This window comes from Bombina bombina, chromosome 3 (assembly GCF_027579735.1).
Source record: "Bombina bombina isolate aBomBom1 chromosome 3, aBomBom1.pri, whole genome shotgun sequence".
In the NCBI taxonomy this organism is placed as follows: Eukaryota; Metazoa; Chordata; class Amphibia; order Anura; family Bombinatoridae; genus Bombina; species Bombina bombina.
The window spans coordinates 683,117,513-683,133,231 of NC_069501.1; the positions used below are offsets into that span (position 1 = coordinate 683,117,513).

Below are 15,719 nucleotides of genomic sequence, written 5' to 3' on the forward strand. Positions count from 1 at the left end.
TCTTTTACCAGCCCTTAAAAGGGCTTTTTGCGGGGCATTCCCCAAAGTAATCAGCTCTTTTGCCTTTAAAAAAAAAATACACCCCCCCCAACATTTAAACCCACCACCCACATACCTCTACTCTAACCCAAACCCCCCTTAAATAAACCTAATACTACCCCCCTGAAGATCTCCCTACCTTGAGCCGTGTTCACCCAGCCGGGCACCGATGGACCAAAAGAACACATCCGAAACGGCAGAAGTCTTCATCCTATCCGGCCAGAAGAGGACATCCGGACCGGCAGACATCTTCATCCAAGCGGCATTTTCTATCTTCATCCATCCGACGAGGAGCGGCTCCATCTTCAAAACCTCTGGCGCGGAACATCCTTCTTCCCTGACGACTAGACGACGAATGACGTTTCCTTTAAATGACGTCATCCAAGATGGCGTCCCTCTAATTCCGATTGGCTGATAGGATTCTATCAGCCAATAGGAATTAAGGTAGGAAAAATCTGATTGGCTGATTGAATCAGCCAATCAGATTCAAGTTCAATCCGATTGGCTGATCCAATCAGCCAATCAAATTGAGCTTGCATTCTATTGACAGAGGCAAAGAGAATGACTGGGGATTATGGGAAGGGGAGTAATATTTAACAGCTTTGCTGTGGTGCTCTTTGTCTCCTCCTGCTGGACAGGAGAGATATTCCCACTAGTAATTGATGATGTCATGGACTCCCCATATCTTAGGAAAGAAAGTTTAATTTTAACTAGACTGTTCCTTTAACAGTTATGTGTAGGAGGAGGAGAGTACCTTTGGTATAAGATTGTCATAGACATTAATTTTGGATGATTTAATGCATATTATATACTGTTAGAATGTATAATTGGGAAAACACAACCCAGTTTCGTTTATATGTCTTTTACTTTGTAACCTACAGTATCATTTTTTTAGTGCACATTATTGCAATGTAGTTATAGTAACTGGTCTATAAATAAAGATCATAGTCACATTGGTGCAATAGTAGATAATATTTCGGTCAAAATTGAAATGCTCATAGATGAATAACATATTTGAATAAAAACATATTTCCAACATACATATATTGGCAAAAGTGCTTCTAGTAAAAGTGATTACTGTTTTAGTGTTAACATTTTTTGTTGCATGTGCATGTGAAACATAGCTAGATATTTTCAGTGCACCAGCATTGAGTCGTTACCAGATGATACAAGCAACTAAGGCTCCCTGAGCAAGTGCTGCATTTAAAATGCCGGTGCAAGGAGCATACTTAAGTACACTCTTGAAACAGCATTTTTTCCAACATCTGTATATTGCAAAAATGCTTGTTTTCAAAACTGAAATGCGTATTCCAATTTTGGCTAGAATGCCCCTTAAAGCAGTCTTACTCTGGAACATCGGTGATGAACTAATCAGTTTTCAGGATTTTTTTCTTTTTAATCTTGTGTTAGACAAACTGTTTTTGGGAGACAATAAAGTCTCACAATGAAAAATAGAGACAAGTAAATAAAAGGGGACAGTTCCAAAAGTGATGCTCTTTTGTATAAACGTGTAGCAGAAAATAACAATTCTAAACTTCTTAGGTCTATAATTTAAAAATTGGATGAAAGGGACAATAAACCCAAAATAGATTTCATGCACCTCCCTCTAATCATGGGTGCTGCCTCTTATAGAACCCAGGTTACACTGCAGGTATCTGAGAGTTACTGCACATGTGCAAACAGGTCAGAACTGGAATGTAGTGAGACAGATTTCAACATGGTGGCGCACATGGCTAGATGGAGGTAAAATGGATGTATACAATGTATTAAGTGTTTAATTTTCCTTGAATCATTTATAAACATTACTTTTTAACAGATATTATATGGCTTTAACCCTTTAAAATGCAATTTTACACAACTTTTAAATTGAAATTGACTATTATGTAATTTGCTTGGTTGAAAAGCATACCTAGGTAGACTAAGGAGCAGCACTACTGGGAATTTGGTGCTGATTGATGTCTGTACATATATGCCTCTTGTTATTGGCTCACCAAATATGGTCAGCTAGCTCACAGTAGTGCATTGCTGCTCCATCAACAAAGGATCTTAAGAAAAATAAGCAAATTTGACAATAGGAATTGGAAAGATTTTTAAAATTGTATGCTTTATCCGAATCATGAAAGAAAAATGTTGGGCTTAATGTCTCTAACAATGCATTATGTACAAATATCTTTTCACTATCTTTGAAAGAAACTCATTAACTAGCCAAAAACCATCTAACTTATTGTGATGGGAAGTCTGCCACATTAGATCATGTTTGTTAGTGCCATCAACGTGAGGTATTAAAGGGACAGTTTACTCAAACATTTTCTCCCTTTTAATTTGTTCCCAAAGATCCACTGGAGTGTATTAAATTGGTTACAAGTATTTCCATTACCCTTAAAATTGGCATTTGAAATAGTTTATTTAGCCTGTGGTATCACCACCCATCCTGAAAGTTTTTGGCCTCAAGGTCAAGCTGTGTTAAAACAGCCAGTAGAAGAAATTACACTCCCAGTGGGGTATGGAAGAGATACGATAATAAAATGTTAGTTTTCCATTGTTCCCTCCAAGTATTGGTGATCGGTTTATGGATAGATATAAGATAAAGAAGCAGGTATATGTACACAATGTGGTAAAGTAATGAGATCTGATTATACCTACAAGCTCAACCTATTTTATTAGGTTGTGACTTCAAAACACAAAATCATATACACAAATAAGCCTTAAAAAATCAAATCTCATACATTGTATACTATGAAGCTGGTATAAAAAAGTAATTTGAAACACATTAAGGGAAAAACAATTTTATAGTATACTGTCCCTTTAATATATCTAAGGATATAACTCAGTTACACAAATGGAAGCCACAAAGTCATGAAAAATGTATATTTCTCTATTTCACAATTGTCATTAACCTGAAGAAGCTTTATTATTAAAAGATTATTTGTCCAGCTAACTTCAGTACACACATCTTACACATGTATCATTATGTTGCTGATACTCCTATCATTAGATTGTTATTGTGCTAAATCTAGAAGCTTGTTTTCCATAACTTATTCGACTAAACAATGTGCTACTTTGCCAGAATAAAAAAAAAAATTGGTCTTTTTTACTTCAGTACACTAAAAGAATAGGGAAAATATATTCTACGGAAAAAACTGATTAGGTCTTACGACTTTTCTTCCTTGTGGAGGAGGGATACCTCAAGAACAATTTCACCTCTAAGTTAGAAACTGAAGCAATAAGAGATATTACTATACAGTATATGGCTGACAACATATGATCACAATGGTCTGGAAAAGTTCCATCTTTAGACTCAATTCCCCAGTCATTCCTCACAACTGAGAAAAACATAATTTATGCTTACCTGATAAATTCCTTTCTTCTGTTGTGTGATCAGTCCACGGGTCATCATTACTTCTGGGATATAACTCCTCCCCAACAGGAAATGCAAGAGGATTCACCCAGCAGAGCTGCATATAGCTCCTCCCCTCTACGTCACTCCCAGTCATTCGACCAAGAATCAACGAGAAAGGAGAAACCAAGGGTGAAGTGGTGACTGGAGTATAATTTAAAAGATATTTACCTGCCTTAAAAACAGGGCGGGCCGTGGACTGATCACACAACAGAAGAAAGGAATTTATCAGGTAAGCATAAATTATGTTTTCTTCTGTTATGTGTGATCAGTCCACGGGTCATCATTACTTCTGGGATACCAATACCAAAGCAAAAGTACACGGATGACGGGAGGGATAGGCAGGCTCATTATACAGAAGGAACCACTGCCTGAAGAACCTTTCTCCCAAAAATAGCCTCCGAAGAAGCAAAAGTGTCAAATTTGTAAAATTTGGAAAAAGTATGAAGCGAAGACCAAGTTGCAGCCTTGCAAATCTGTTCAACAGAGGCCTCATTCTTAAAGGCCCAAGTGGAAGCCACAGCTCTAGTGGAATGAGCTGTAATTCTTTCAGGAGGCTGCTGTCCAGCAGTCTCATAGGCTAAACGTATTATGCTACGAAGCCAAAAAGAGAGAGAGGTAGCAGAAGCTTTTTGACCTCTCCTCTGTCCAGAATAAACGACAAACAGGGAAGAAGTTTGACGAAAATCCTTAGTCGCCTGCAAGTAGAACTTGAGGGCACGAACTACATCCAGATTGTGTAGAAGACGTTCCTTCTTTGAAGAAGGGTTTGGACACAGGGATGGAACAACAATCTCTTGATTGATATTCCTGTTAGTGACTACCTTAGGTAAGAACCCAGGTTTAGTACGCAGAACTACCTTGTCTGAGTGAAAAATCAGATAAGGAGAATCACAATGTAAGGCTGATAACTCAGAGACTCTTCGAGCCGAGGAAATAGCCATTAAAAACAGAACTTTCCAAGATAACAATTTTATATCAATGGAATGAAGGGGTTCAAACGGAACACCCTGTAAAACGTTGAGAACTAAGTTTAAACTCCATGGCGGAGCAACAGCTTTAAACACAGGCTTGATCCTAGCCAAAGCCTGACAAAAGGCCTGGACGTCTGGATTTTCTGACAGACGCCTGTGTAACAAGATAGACAGAGCTGAGATCTGTCCCTTTAATGAGCTAGCCGATAAACCTTTTTCTAAACCTTCTTGTAGAAAGGACAATATCCTAGGAATCCTAACTTTACTCCAGGAGAAACCTTTGGATTCGCACCAGTATAGGTATTTACGCCATATCTTATGGTAAATCCTTCTGGTAACAGGCTTCCTAGCCTGTATCAGGGTATCAATAACCGACTCAGAAAAACCACGTTTTGATAAGATCAATCGTTCAATTTCCAAGCAGTCAGCTTCAGAGAAGTTAGATTTTGATGTTTGAATGGACCCTGTATCAGAAGGGCCTGTCTTAGAGGTAGAGACCAAGGCGGACAGGATGACATGTCCACTAGATCTGCATACCAAGTCCTGCGTGGCCATGCAGGTGCTATTAGAATCACTGATGCTCTCTCCTGTTTGATTTTGGCAATCAATCGAGGAAGCAGCGGGAAGGGTGGAAACACATAGGCCATCCCGAAGTTCCAAGGTGCTGTCAAAGCATCTATCAGAACCGCTCCCGGATCCCTGGATCTGGACCCGTAGTGAGGAAGTTTGGCGTTCTGGCGAGACGCCATGAGATCTATCTCTGGTTTGCCCCAACGTCGAAGTATTTGGGCAAAGACCTCCGGATGAAGTTCCCACTCCCCCGGATGAAAAGTCTGACGACTCAAGAAATCCGCCTCCCAGTTCTCCACTCCCGGGATGTGGATTGCTGACAGGTGGCAAGAGTGAGACTCTGCCCAGCGAATTATCTTTGATACTTCCATCATTGCTAGGGAGCTTCTTGTCCCTCCCTGATGGTTGATGTAAGCTACAGTCGTGATGTTGTCCGACTGAAACCTGATGAACCCCCGAGTTGTTAACTGGGGCCAAGCCAGAAGGGCATTGAGAACTGCTCTCAATTCCAGAATGTTTATTGGAAGGAGACTCTCCTCCTGATTCCATAGTCCCTGAGCCTTCAGAGAATTCCAGACAGCGCCCCAACCTAGTAGGCTGGCGTCTGTTGTTACAATCGTCCAGTCTGGCCTGCTGAATGGCATCCCCCTGGACAGGTGTGGCCGATAAAGCCACCATAGAAGAGAATTTCTGGTCTCTTGATTCAGATTCAGAGTAGGGGACAAATCTGAGTAATCCCCATTCCACTGACTTAGCATGCACAATTGCAGCGGTCTGAGATGTAGGCGTGCAAAAGGTACTATGTCCATTGCCGCTACCATTAAGCCGATCACCTCCATGCATTGAGCTACTGACGGGTGTTGAATGGAATGAAGGACACGGCAAGCATTTTGAAGCTTTGTTAACCTGTCTTCTGTCAGGTAAATCTTCATTTCTACAGAATCTATAAGAGTCCCCAAGAATGGAACTCTTGTGAGAGGAGAAAGAGAACTCTTCTTTTCGTTCACTTTCCATCCATGCGACCTTAGAAATGCCAGAACTAACTCTGTATGAGACTTGGCAGTTTGAAAGCTTGAAGCTTGTATTAGAATGTCGTCTAGGTACGGAGCTACCGAAATTCCTCGCGGTCTTAGTACCGCTAGAAGGGCACCCAGAACCTTTGTGAAGATTCTTGGAGCCGTAGCCAATCCGAATGGAAGAGCTACAAACTGGTAGTGCCTGTCTAAGAAGGCAAACCTTAGATACCGGTAATGATCTTTGTGAATCGGTATGTGAAGGTAAGCATCCTTTAAATCCACTGTGGTCATGTACTGACCCTTTTGGATCATGGGTAAGATTGTCCGAATAGTTTCCATTTTGAACGATGGAACTCTTAGGAATTTGTTTAGGATCTTTAAATCTAAGATTGGCCTGAAAGTTCCCTCTTTTTTGGGAACCACAAACAGGTTTGAGTAAAACCCTTGTCCTTGTTCCGACCGCGGAACCGGATGGATCACTCCCATTAATAACAGATCTTGTACACAGCGTAGAAACGCTTCTTTCTTTATCTGGTTTGTTGACAACCTTGACAGATGAAATCTCCCTCTTGGGGGAGAGAATTTGAAGTCTAGAAGGTATCCCTGAGATATGATCTCTAGCGCCCAGGGATCCTGAACATCTCTTGCCCAAGCCTGGGCGAAGAGAGAAAGTCTGCCCCCCACTAGATCCGGTCCCGGATCGGGGGCTCTCGGTTCATGCTGTCTTTGGGGCAGCAGCAGGTTTCCTGGCCTGCTTGCCCTTGTTCCAGGACTGGTTAGGTTTCCAGCCTTGTCTGTAACGAGCAACAGCTCCTTCCTGTTTTGGTGCAGTGGAAGTTGATGCTGCTCCTGTTTTGAAATTCCGAAAGGGACGAAAATTAGACTGTCTAGCCTTAGCTTTGGCTTTGTCTTGAGGCAGGGCGTGGCCCTTACCTCCTGTAATGTCAGCGATAATTTCTTTCAAACCGGGCCCAAATAAAGTTTGCCCCTTGAAAGGTATATTGAGTAATTTGGACTTAGAAGTTACATCAGCTGACCAGGATTTTAGCCACAGCGCCCTACGTGCCTGGATGGCGAATCCTGAGTTCTTAGCCGTAAGTTTGGTTAAATGTACTACGGCCTCCGAAATGAATGAATTAGCTAGTTTAAGGACTCTAAGCCTGTCCGTAATGTCGTCCAGCGTAGTTGAACTAAGGTTCTCTTCCAGAGACTCAATCCAAAATGCTGCCGCAGCCGTAATCGGCGCGATACATGCGAGGGGTTGCAATATAAAACCTTGTTGAACAAACATTTTCTTAAGGTAACCCTCTAATTTTTTATCCATTGGATCTGAAAAAGCACAGCTATCCTCCACCGGGATAGTGGTACGCTTAGCTAAAGTAGAAACTGCTCCCTCCACCTTAGGGACCGTTTGCCATAAGTCCCGTGTGGTGGCGTCTATTGGAAACATCTTTCTAAATATTGGAGGGGGTGAGAACGGCACACCGGGTCTATCCCACTCCTTAGTAACAATTTCAGTTAGTCTCTTAGGTATAGGAAAAACGTCAGTACTCGCCGGGTACCGCAAAGTATTTATCCAACCTACACAATTTCTCTGGTATTGCAACAGTGTTACAATCATTAAGAGCCGCTAAAACCTCCCCTAGTAATACACGGAGGTTTTCCAATTTAAATTTAAAATTTGAAATATCTGAATCCAATCTGTTTGGATCAGAACCGTCACCCACAGAATGAAGCTCTCCGTCCTCATGCTCTGCAAGCTGTGACGCAGTATCAGACATGGCCCTAGTATTATCAGCGCACTCTGTTCTCACCCCAGAGTGATCACGCTTGCCTCTTAGTTCTGGTAATTTAGCCAAAACTTCAGTCATAACAGTAGCCATATCTTGTAATGTTATCTGTAATGGCCGCCCAGATGTACTAGGCGCCATAATATCACGCACCTCCCGGGCGGGAGATGCAGGTACTGCCGCGTGAGGCGAGTTAGTCGGCATAACTCTCCCCTCGCTATTTGGTGAAATTTGTTCAAATTGTACAGATTGGCTTTTATTTAAAGTAGCATCAATACAGTTAGTACATAAATTTCTATTGGGCTCCACCTTGGCATTGGAACAAATGACACAGGTATCTTCCTCTGAGTCAGACATGTTTAACACACTAGCAATAAACTTGCAACTTGGTTAAAATCTTATTTAACAAAAAACGTACTGTGCCTCAAAGAAGCACTAAACGATTAAATGACAGTTGAAATAATGAACTGAAAAAACAGTTATAGCATCAATCTTTAAAACAACACAACTTTTAGCAAAGGTTTGTTCCCATTAGTAAAGTAACAATAATTAAATTTGCAATAAAAATTACAGAGCAACGTTTTTATTCACAGTCAATATAAAAGTCTCACAGCTCTGCTGAGAGAATCTACCTCCCTTCAAAGAAGTTTGAAGATCCCTGAGTTCTGTCAGAGATGAACCGGATCATGCAGGAAATAAAAGAGTAACTGACTGGAAATTTTTGATGCGTAGCAAAGAGCGCCAAAAACGGCCCCTCCCTCTCACACACAGCAGTGAAGAGAAACGAAACTGTCACAATTAAAACAAGCAACTGCCAAGTGGAAAAATAATGCCCAAATATTTATTCACTCAGTACCTCAGAAATGCAAACGATTCTACATTCCAGCAAAAACGTTTAACATGATAAATACCTATTAAAAGGTTTAGTGTACTTTTAACAGAGTAGTTCCGGTGAAATACCATCCCCAGAATACTGAAGTGTATACATACATGTCATTATAACGGTATGGCAGGATTTTCTCATCAATTCCATTCAGAAAATAAAAACTGCTACATACCTCAATGCAGATTCATCTGCCCGCTGTCCCCTGATCTGAAGCTTTTACCTCCCTCAGATGGCCGAGAACAGCAATATGATCTTAACTACTCCGGTTAAAATCATAGTAAAAAACTCTGGTAGATTCTTCCTCAAACTCTGCCAGAGAAATAATAACACGCTCCGGTGCTATTGTAAAATAACAAACTTTTGATTGAAGTCATAAAAACTAAGTATAATCACCATAGTCCTCTCACACATCCTATCTAGTCGTTGGGTGCAAGAGAATGACTGGGAGTGGCGTAGAGGGGAGGAGCTATATGCAGCTCTGCTGGGTGAATCCTCTTGCATTTCCTGTTGGGGAGGAGTTATATCCCAGAAGTAATGATGACCCGTGGACTGATCACACATAACAGAAGAAATCTGGGCTAGGTCATAGGTATACACACACACACAAACAATGTTCAATGAAATAGAAGGTAGTATCTTCTTAAAAGGTCAACAGTTAAAGTTTCATATCACCATGTACTGTTCATGAAACTGCTCCTGGAAACACGTGTCCATAATATGGACAATATTAATATAGTAAAAGTACACAAATAAATTAACAAATAATCTAACTTATATTTAGGAAAATAACAAAAGTGGCTTCCTCCAATTGTTGCGTGCCCCATGAGCTGGATGCCAGATGGGGCATGTAACGATGGTAGGAAGCCGGATCTGCATCGATCTGCTAAATAAAGTAGGAGATGCGGGCGGAGTAACAGCGGTATGTTTACCAGTACACAATGGTAAATATTTTATAAATAAAGCTTATTTCTATATTTTAAAATGTATTAAAGTGCCCATATTTTTAAGATTATTTTTAGATACTGTGCAGTAATTCATTAAACTTTAAAATCACTTTAAACAAATTTCCATTTTGTTTCTATTATCAAATGGTGCACAGTCCTTTTATATGTATTAAGGTCCCATTACCTTCTGAGCATGTACAAGAGTTCAGCGTGTACATATATGAGCCTGTGATTGGCTAATGGCTGTCACATAACATAGGGGGTTAGGAAATTGAAGGAAAGTTTGAAACTTGCCAGAAAAAAAAAATAGTCTATATTAGTGTCTTTAATATTCTTTTAATGAAGGAGTTTTTTTTAACATACCAGTTGTATTTCCACAGCAGTTGTGGGTCTGTGATTCAGCAGTTGCAACTTTTCTGCTCTAGAGGAACAAAAAAAATATTTTGTTAGTTCAGTTTCAGCCCCTTTACAGATACAAAATAAAAGACCAACGTGGTTAAAAGATTAATTAATTTCCTGCTGCTCATATTTAAACCTTGCTGAAAGGAGTTAAAACTGACAAAGAATATCTGTTGCATGCACAAAGTTTGAGTTGACAATGCTGAGCAAATTCATCTTTAATTTCCACAGATGGGAGAATTCCTGAGTAATGGACAAAATGCAGAGTTACTCTAACCAACACATTTTTTCAACACTTCTCTAGAACAGTTTTTGCATTTCAAAAGTTATACATTGTAATAAAAGGGTGGGAGTTAATATGACCCACTAACACTTGTACTTGTCTTTTAAGCTAACTTACATAATATCTTCAACACATCTGCCATGCTGAATTGCACATTTTATTGTGAAAAAATACATGCACTAGAAAAGATACAGGACATAAAAAATAATGTCATTACATAATAATCTATAATTATGCATGATAAGGTAGACACAATTTAATAGATAGAAAAATATATTGAGACGAAACTTTGTGACTCAAGCTATGCGGTAAAAATAATGCGACTTAAAAAGCAAATGGTAAAAATTACAATAAAAAGATCAATGTAAACATCTTCTTTAAATATAATCACCAATAGTCTTTAAAAAAATATAAAAAAAGTATAAACCATTTTGATAAATCACATATAAATACCATTTTTTTGGTATTAAATTGTGTTTTCTCATTTGCTCCAGTACAACATATTCATTTTCTTTATGTTATTAAAGTGAAAGAATGGTCAAAATTGAACTTTGCATAAGCGCATTTCAGTTTTGCATAATAGCATTTTTGTAATATATTTCTAATAGCAAAAAACAAAAAAGTTTCTAGTACACGTTATTACTGTTTCATTTATTTCATTTAAATCTCAAAATAGAAGACATAGAAGATGTTTTGAATGTGGAAACTGATTCCCTGTTTGTTCTGTGTATTCCACCTACGTGCATGTGGAAACCATTATTAAATCAGTGAAATGATTACCAGTTGCACTGCGCTATGTACCTATGCTAGCAGAACTCCTTTTGACAAGCTCAGGTTTACCTCAGGACAAAATTAGTACAAATTACATGAATCACAAAAGCATGTAATAGTAGCTTGGTCTAAGACCTTTGACTTTTTGACACATGGTCGTGCTTCATATGACACTTGATTCTGTTTTTTGTCTCATTTTCGGGTTTTCACAGACTTATCATTACATATGGTAAAATAATTTGTTTGCATAAGCATTCTAAATACAATTATTAAGATGGAAGAGGTTTAGTCTGATTAATTTCACAACTGGAATCACAATTCCAAAAATGTATACCATATGAGTGTCTCATTATATATTACTTTTTGTTCTTGTCCTGTGTTGTATAAAATGATTCTTTGTGTACACTAAGTAAATAAAAATAGATCAAGTGTTGTTATACAAAAATGAAAAAAATGTATGAATGAACATATAAAAAAATTGAATTTAAGGACTTCAGATATTTAGAACTTTAACTGGTAGAACTATGAATTCTGTATACTATTGTTGGATTTTGAATATTAAAGTTATCTCTTATTGCACTTTTGTTAAAATAGCTGAATATTAATTAGTGGGAATGTCTGAGTGAAATAGCTATACTTTAGTGAAATATATTATATTTTATGAGCTGTTATTTTCCAATTTAAGTTTAACCTCTTTGTAATGAAAGATAGTAATTGAGATTAATAGTACAATAATCTGTAACTTGCTTTCTGATCTTTGTTTCACACTGGGGCACAGCCTCGTCTTGAAGGGTCATAGTTCACAGACTATTTTACCTTTGTTTTTTTATAATTGAAACCATCCAAGCATATTTTTTATCAGGAACACCCAGACTCTGGAGAGTTAAAATGAGTGTTTTATGATATTTGTCTTGTACTTAATCAGAACCTACTCACGTGAAAAGAAAATGCTTACCTGATAAATTTCTTTCTTTCCTGATACGGTGAGTCCACGGTTTCATCAATTACTGTTGGGAATATCACTCCTGGCCAGCAGGAGGAGGCAAAGAGCACCACAGTCAAACTGTTAAGTATTACTTCCCTTCCCACAACACCCAGTCATTCGACCGAAGGAAAATGGAGAAAAAGGAAGAAACACAAGGAGTAAAAGTGCCTGAAGATTAGTAAAAAAAAAAAAAACTGACTGGAATAAAAGGGCAGGGCTGTGGACTCACCATATCCGGAAATAAATAAATTTATTAGGTAAGCATAAATTTTCTTTTCTTTCCTAAGATATGGTGAGTCCACGGTTTCATAATTTACTGTTGGGTATCAATACCCAAGCTAGAGGACAAAGATGAATAAGAAGGGACAAGACAGGGAGACCTAAACAGAAGGAACCACCGCTTGAATATCTTTTCTCCCAAAAGAAGCCTCAGCCGAAGCAAAAGGAACACATTTAGAACATTTAGAAAAAGTATGCAAGGAAGACCAATTTGTAGCCTTGCAAATCTGTTCCACAGAAGCTTCATTTTTGAAAATCCAAAAAGAGACCGCCCTCGTGTAAAGAGCAATAATTCTCTCAGGAAACTGCAGCCCCACAGTCTGAAAAGCAAACAAATTAAACTTCTCAACCAGAGAAAAGAGACGTAGCAGTAGTTTTCTGATACAGAGAAAACAAACAAAAACAGAAGAAAAAATATAACAAAAATAACATCCAAATTGTGCACAAACATTCCTCTAGAGATAAGAATGAGGACACAGTGCAGGAACAACAATTCCCAAACAATTATTCCACTTAGGATAAAAAAACGCCTTATCCGAAATAAGATAAAGCGATTCACACTGCAAAGCCAAGAGTACCTAAACTCTCCGAGCAGAAGATAGCAAAAAATAAAAATTCCAAGAAAAAGATTTAAAATCTATGGAATGCTAAGGCTCATACTGAACCTGCTACAAAACCTTAAAACAAGGTTAAAGCTCCAAGAGGAGCAACAGACTTAAACACAGGCCTGATATTAACCAGGATCTGACAAAAAGGATACACGTCTGGCCAGACACTAGTGTAAAAAATAACACAGAAATCTGACCCATCAGAGAACTGACTGACAAACCTTCCTCCAGACGGTCCTGGAGAAGGGCCCTACTTCCAAGAGTAGTCCATGGATTCACACCAATCAGGGAAACGACACCATATTGAGTACCTGAATCATAGTCTCAATGACCGATTCAGAAAAACCACGCTTTGAAAGAACTAAGCAGGCAATCTCTAAACAGAAAACTTCAGAGAAAACAAAGTTGTATGAAAAAATGGACCCTGAATTGGTTCTCTCTCAGGAAAAACCACCAAGGTTGAAGAAATACATCTCCACCAGGTCTGGAAACTAGATCCTGTGAGACTATGCAGGAACTATTAAAATACTGATGCTATAGACAGCAAGGTCTATAGCACAGCAGCCTGCTGATCTCTTGACCCTAAACATAGCTTGGAAATTTGGCACACTGCAAACTCCAGCACCCCCCATGTGAGGGTTAACCTGGAGAACACCTCCGGGAGAAGCGCCCACTCCCCGGAATGCAAAATCTGTCTGCTCAAGAAGTCCGCTCCCGTTATACACTCTTGAAAAGTGAATATAATAGATTATAAACTAGAAGTGTAAGCGTCCGCGCACCAAACAATCCACGCCAATCATGGCAACGAAACTCCAGGTTCCTCCAAGGTGGTTAATGTAAACCACTGAGATGAAATTGCAACTAGAACCTGAAAAACCGGATAAGACAACTGAGGCCAAGCCATCAGAGCATTGTAGATCGCTCTCCACTCCAAGATGGTTATGGGGAAAGTAGACTCCTCCCAAGCCCCTACTCACCAACCCAACAGGCTAACGACCTAGACTATTACTCAGGAAGGTCTCCGGAAGCAAGTGTGCCAAGACAGATGCTCCTGAGAAAAGCAAAAAATGCAGGAGAATACGGTTAACAATCCCGCCACCTCTCACAAGCAAAGCAAACATTCTACCACTAATTCCCCTTTCTGACCCACAGGAAAGAATCTCATGTTGACAGATCTAGATCTATCCTCCAAGACAGAGCCACAAGATCCTCGATCCACTATCTAAACATGCATAACCGCAGACTCTCCGAAGGATCGAGCCCATTTACTCCATACATTGATCCACTGAAGGGCCAAACAGTAGAGTGCGAGAGAGGATAGAAGAAAGAATTCTCTATTTCCTGACCTGTCAAGAATATTTTCAGAGATAGGGAAACTAATCTGGTCCCTAAGAAACTACCTCTGTAGCTGGAACAAGCTACAGAGGTAGCAGATTCACTTTTATTCGAGGAATGAAGGGAGACAACAAGATCTCCAAATGAGAGTTTGCTTGCAGAAAAGATGGTGCCTGAACCATTGACGTCCAGGAATAGCTCCACAGCAATTCCCTGAAATACAGTCCCCTCTGAAAACCATGCAAGGTCAAAAGGGGAGAATCACCAGCTGAAAGAGTTTGACAGAAAGGCAAACTTCAGGAACTTGAAAGTACGCGTCCCCCAGGACTATGGTCACTGTGAACTGACCATCCTAGTTAAAAAAAAAAGAATGGAACCACTGGTGTCCATATGAAAAACGGTACCCTGAGACAACCTGTTGAGACCCTTTAGGTCTACTATAGGGCGAAAAGTTCCCTCCTTTTCGGGAACCCCAAACAGGCATGATAACTACAAAATGTCTCACAGTTGTCTGGCCTGCCGATAAAAAAACATAATATATGTAAGAACTTACCTGATAAATTCATTTCTTTCATATTGGCAAGAGTCCATGAGCTAGTGACGTATGGGATAGCAATACCCAAAATGTGGAACTCCACGCAAGAGTCACTAGAGAGGGAGGGTTAAAAAATAAAAACAGCCATTTCCGCTGAAAAAAATTAATCCACAGCCCAAATCATAAGTTTAGTCTCATAATTGAAAAGAAAAAACTTAAATTAGAAGCAGAAGAATCAAACTGAAACAGCTGCCTGAAGAACTTTTCTACCAAAAACTGCTTCAAAATAGTAGAATTTAGTAAAAGTATGCAAAGAAGACCAAGTTGCTGCTTTGCAAATCTAATCAACTGAAGCTTCGTTCTTAAAAGCCCAAGAAGTGGAAACTGATCTAGTAGAATGAGCTCTAATTCTCTGAGGCAGAGTTTTACCCAACTCCAAATAAGCTTGATGAATCAAAAGCTTTAACCATGATGACAAAAACGGCAGAAGCGTTGTGACCTTTCCTGGAACCAGAAAAGACAACAAATAGACTAGAAGTCTTCCTGAAATCTTTAGTAGCTTCAACAAAATATTTCAGAGCTCTCACCACATCCAAAGAATGTAAAGATCTCTCCAAAGAATTCTTAGGATTACGACACAAAGAAGGGACAACAATTTCTCTATTAATGTTGTTAGAATTTAAATGAAGTCCGCAAAACTGCCTTATCCTGATAAAAAATTAGAAAAGGAGATTCACAAGAGAGAGCAGATAATTCAGAAACTCTTCTAGAAGAGATGGCCAAAAGGAACAACACTTTCCAAGAAAGTAGTTTAATGTCCAATGAATGCATAGGCTCAAATGGAGGACCCTGTAAAGCCTTCAAAACCAAATTAAGACTCCAAGGAGGAGAGATCGATTTAATGACAG

The 15,719-nt window shown here is 39.2% G+C and overlaps 1 protein-coding gene across 1 annotated transcript in view; it reads right to left on the bottom strand.

Moving 5' to 3' along the window:
* CRCP (CGRP receptor component) overlaps nucleotides 1-15,719 on the bottom strand; it is a 148,296-nt gene that overhangs the window by 37,208 nt on the left and 95,369 nt on the right. The window contains exon 5 of the mRNA XM_053707445.1: nucleotides 9,980-10,037. Coding sequence (XP_053563420.1) covers nucleotides 9,980-10,037 — 58 coding nt within the window. The remainder of the gene's footprint in view (nucleotides 1-9,979; nucleotides 10,038-15,719) is intronic.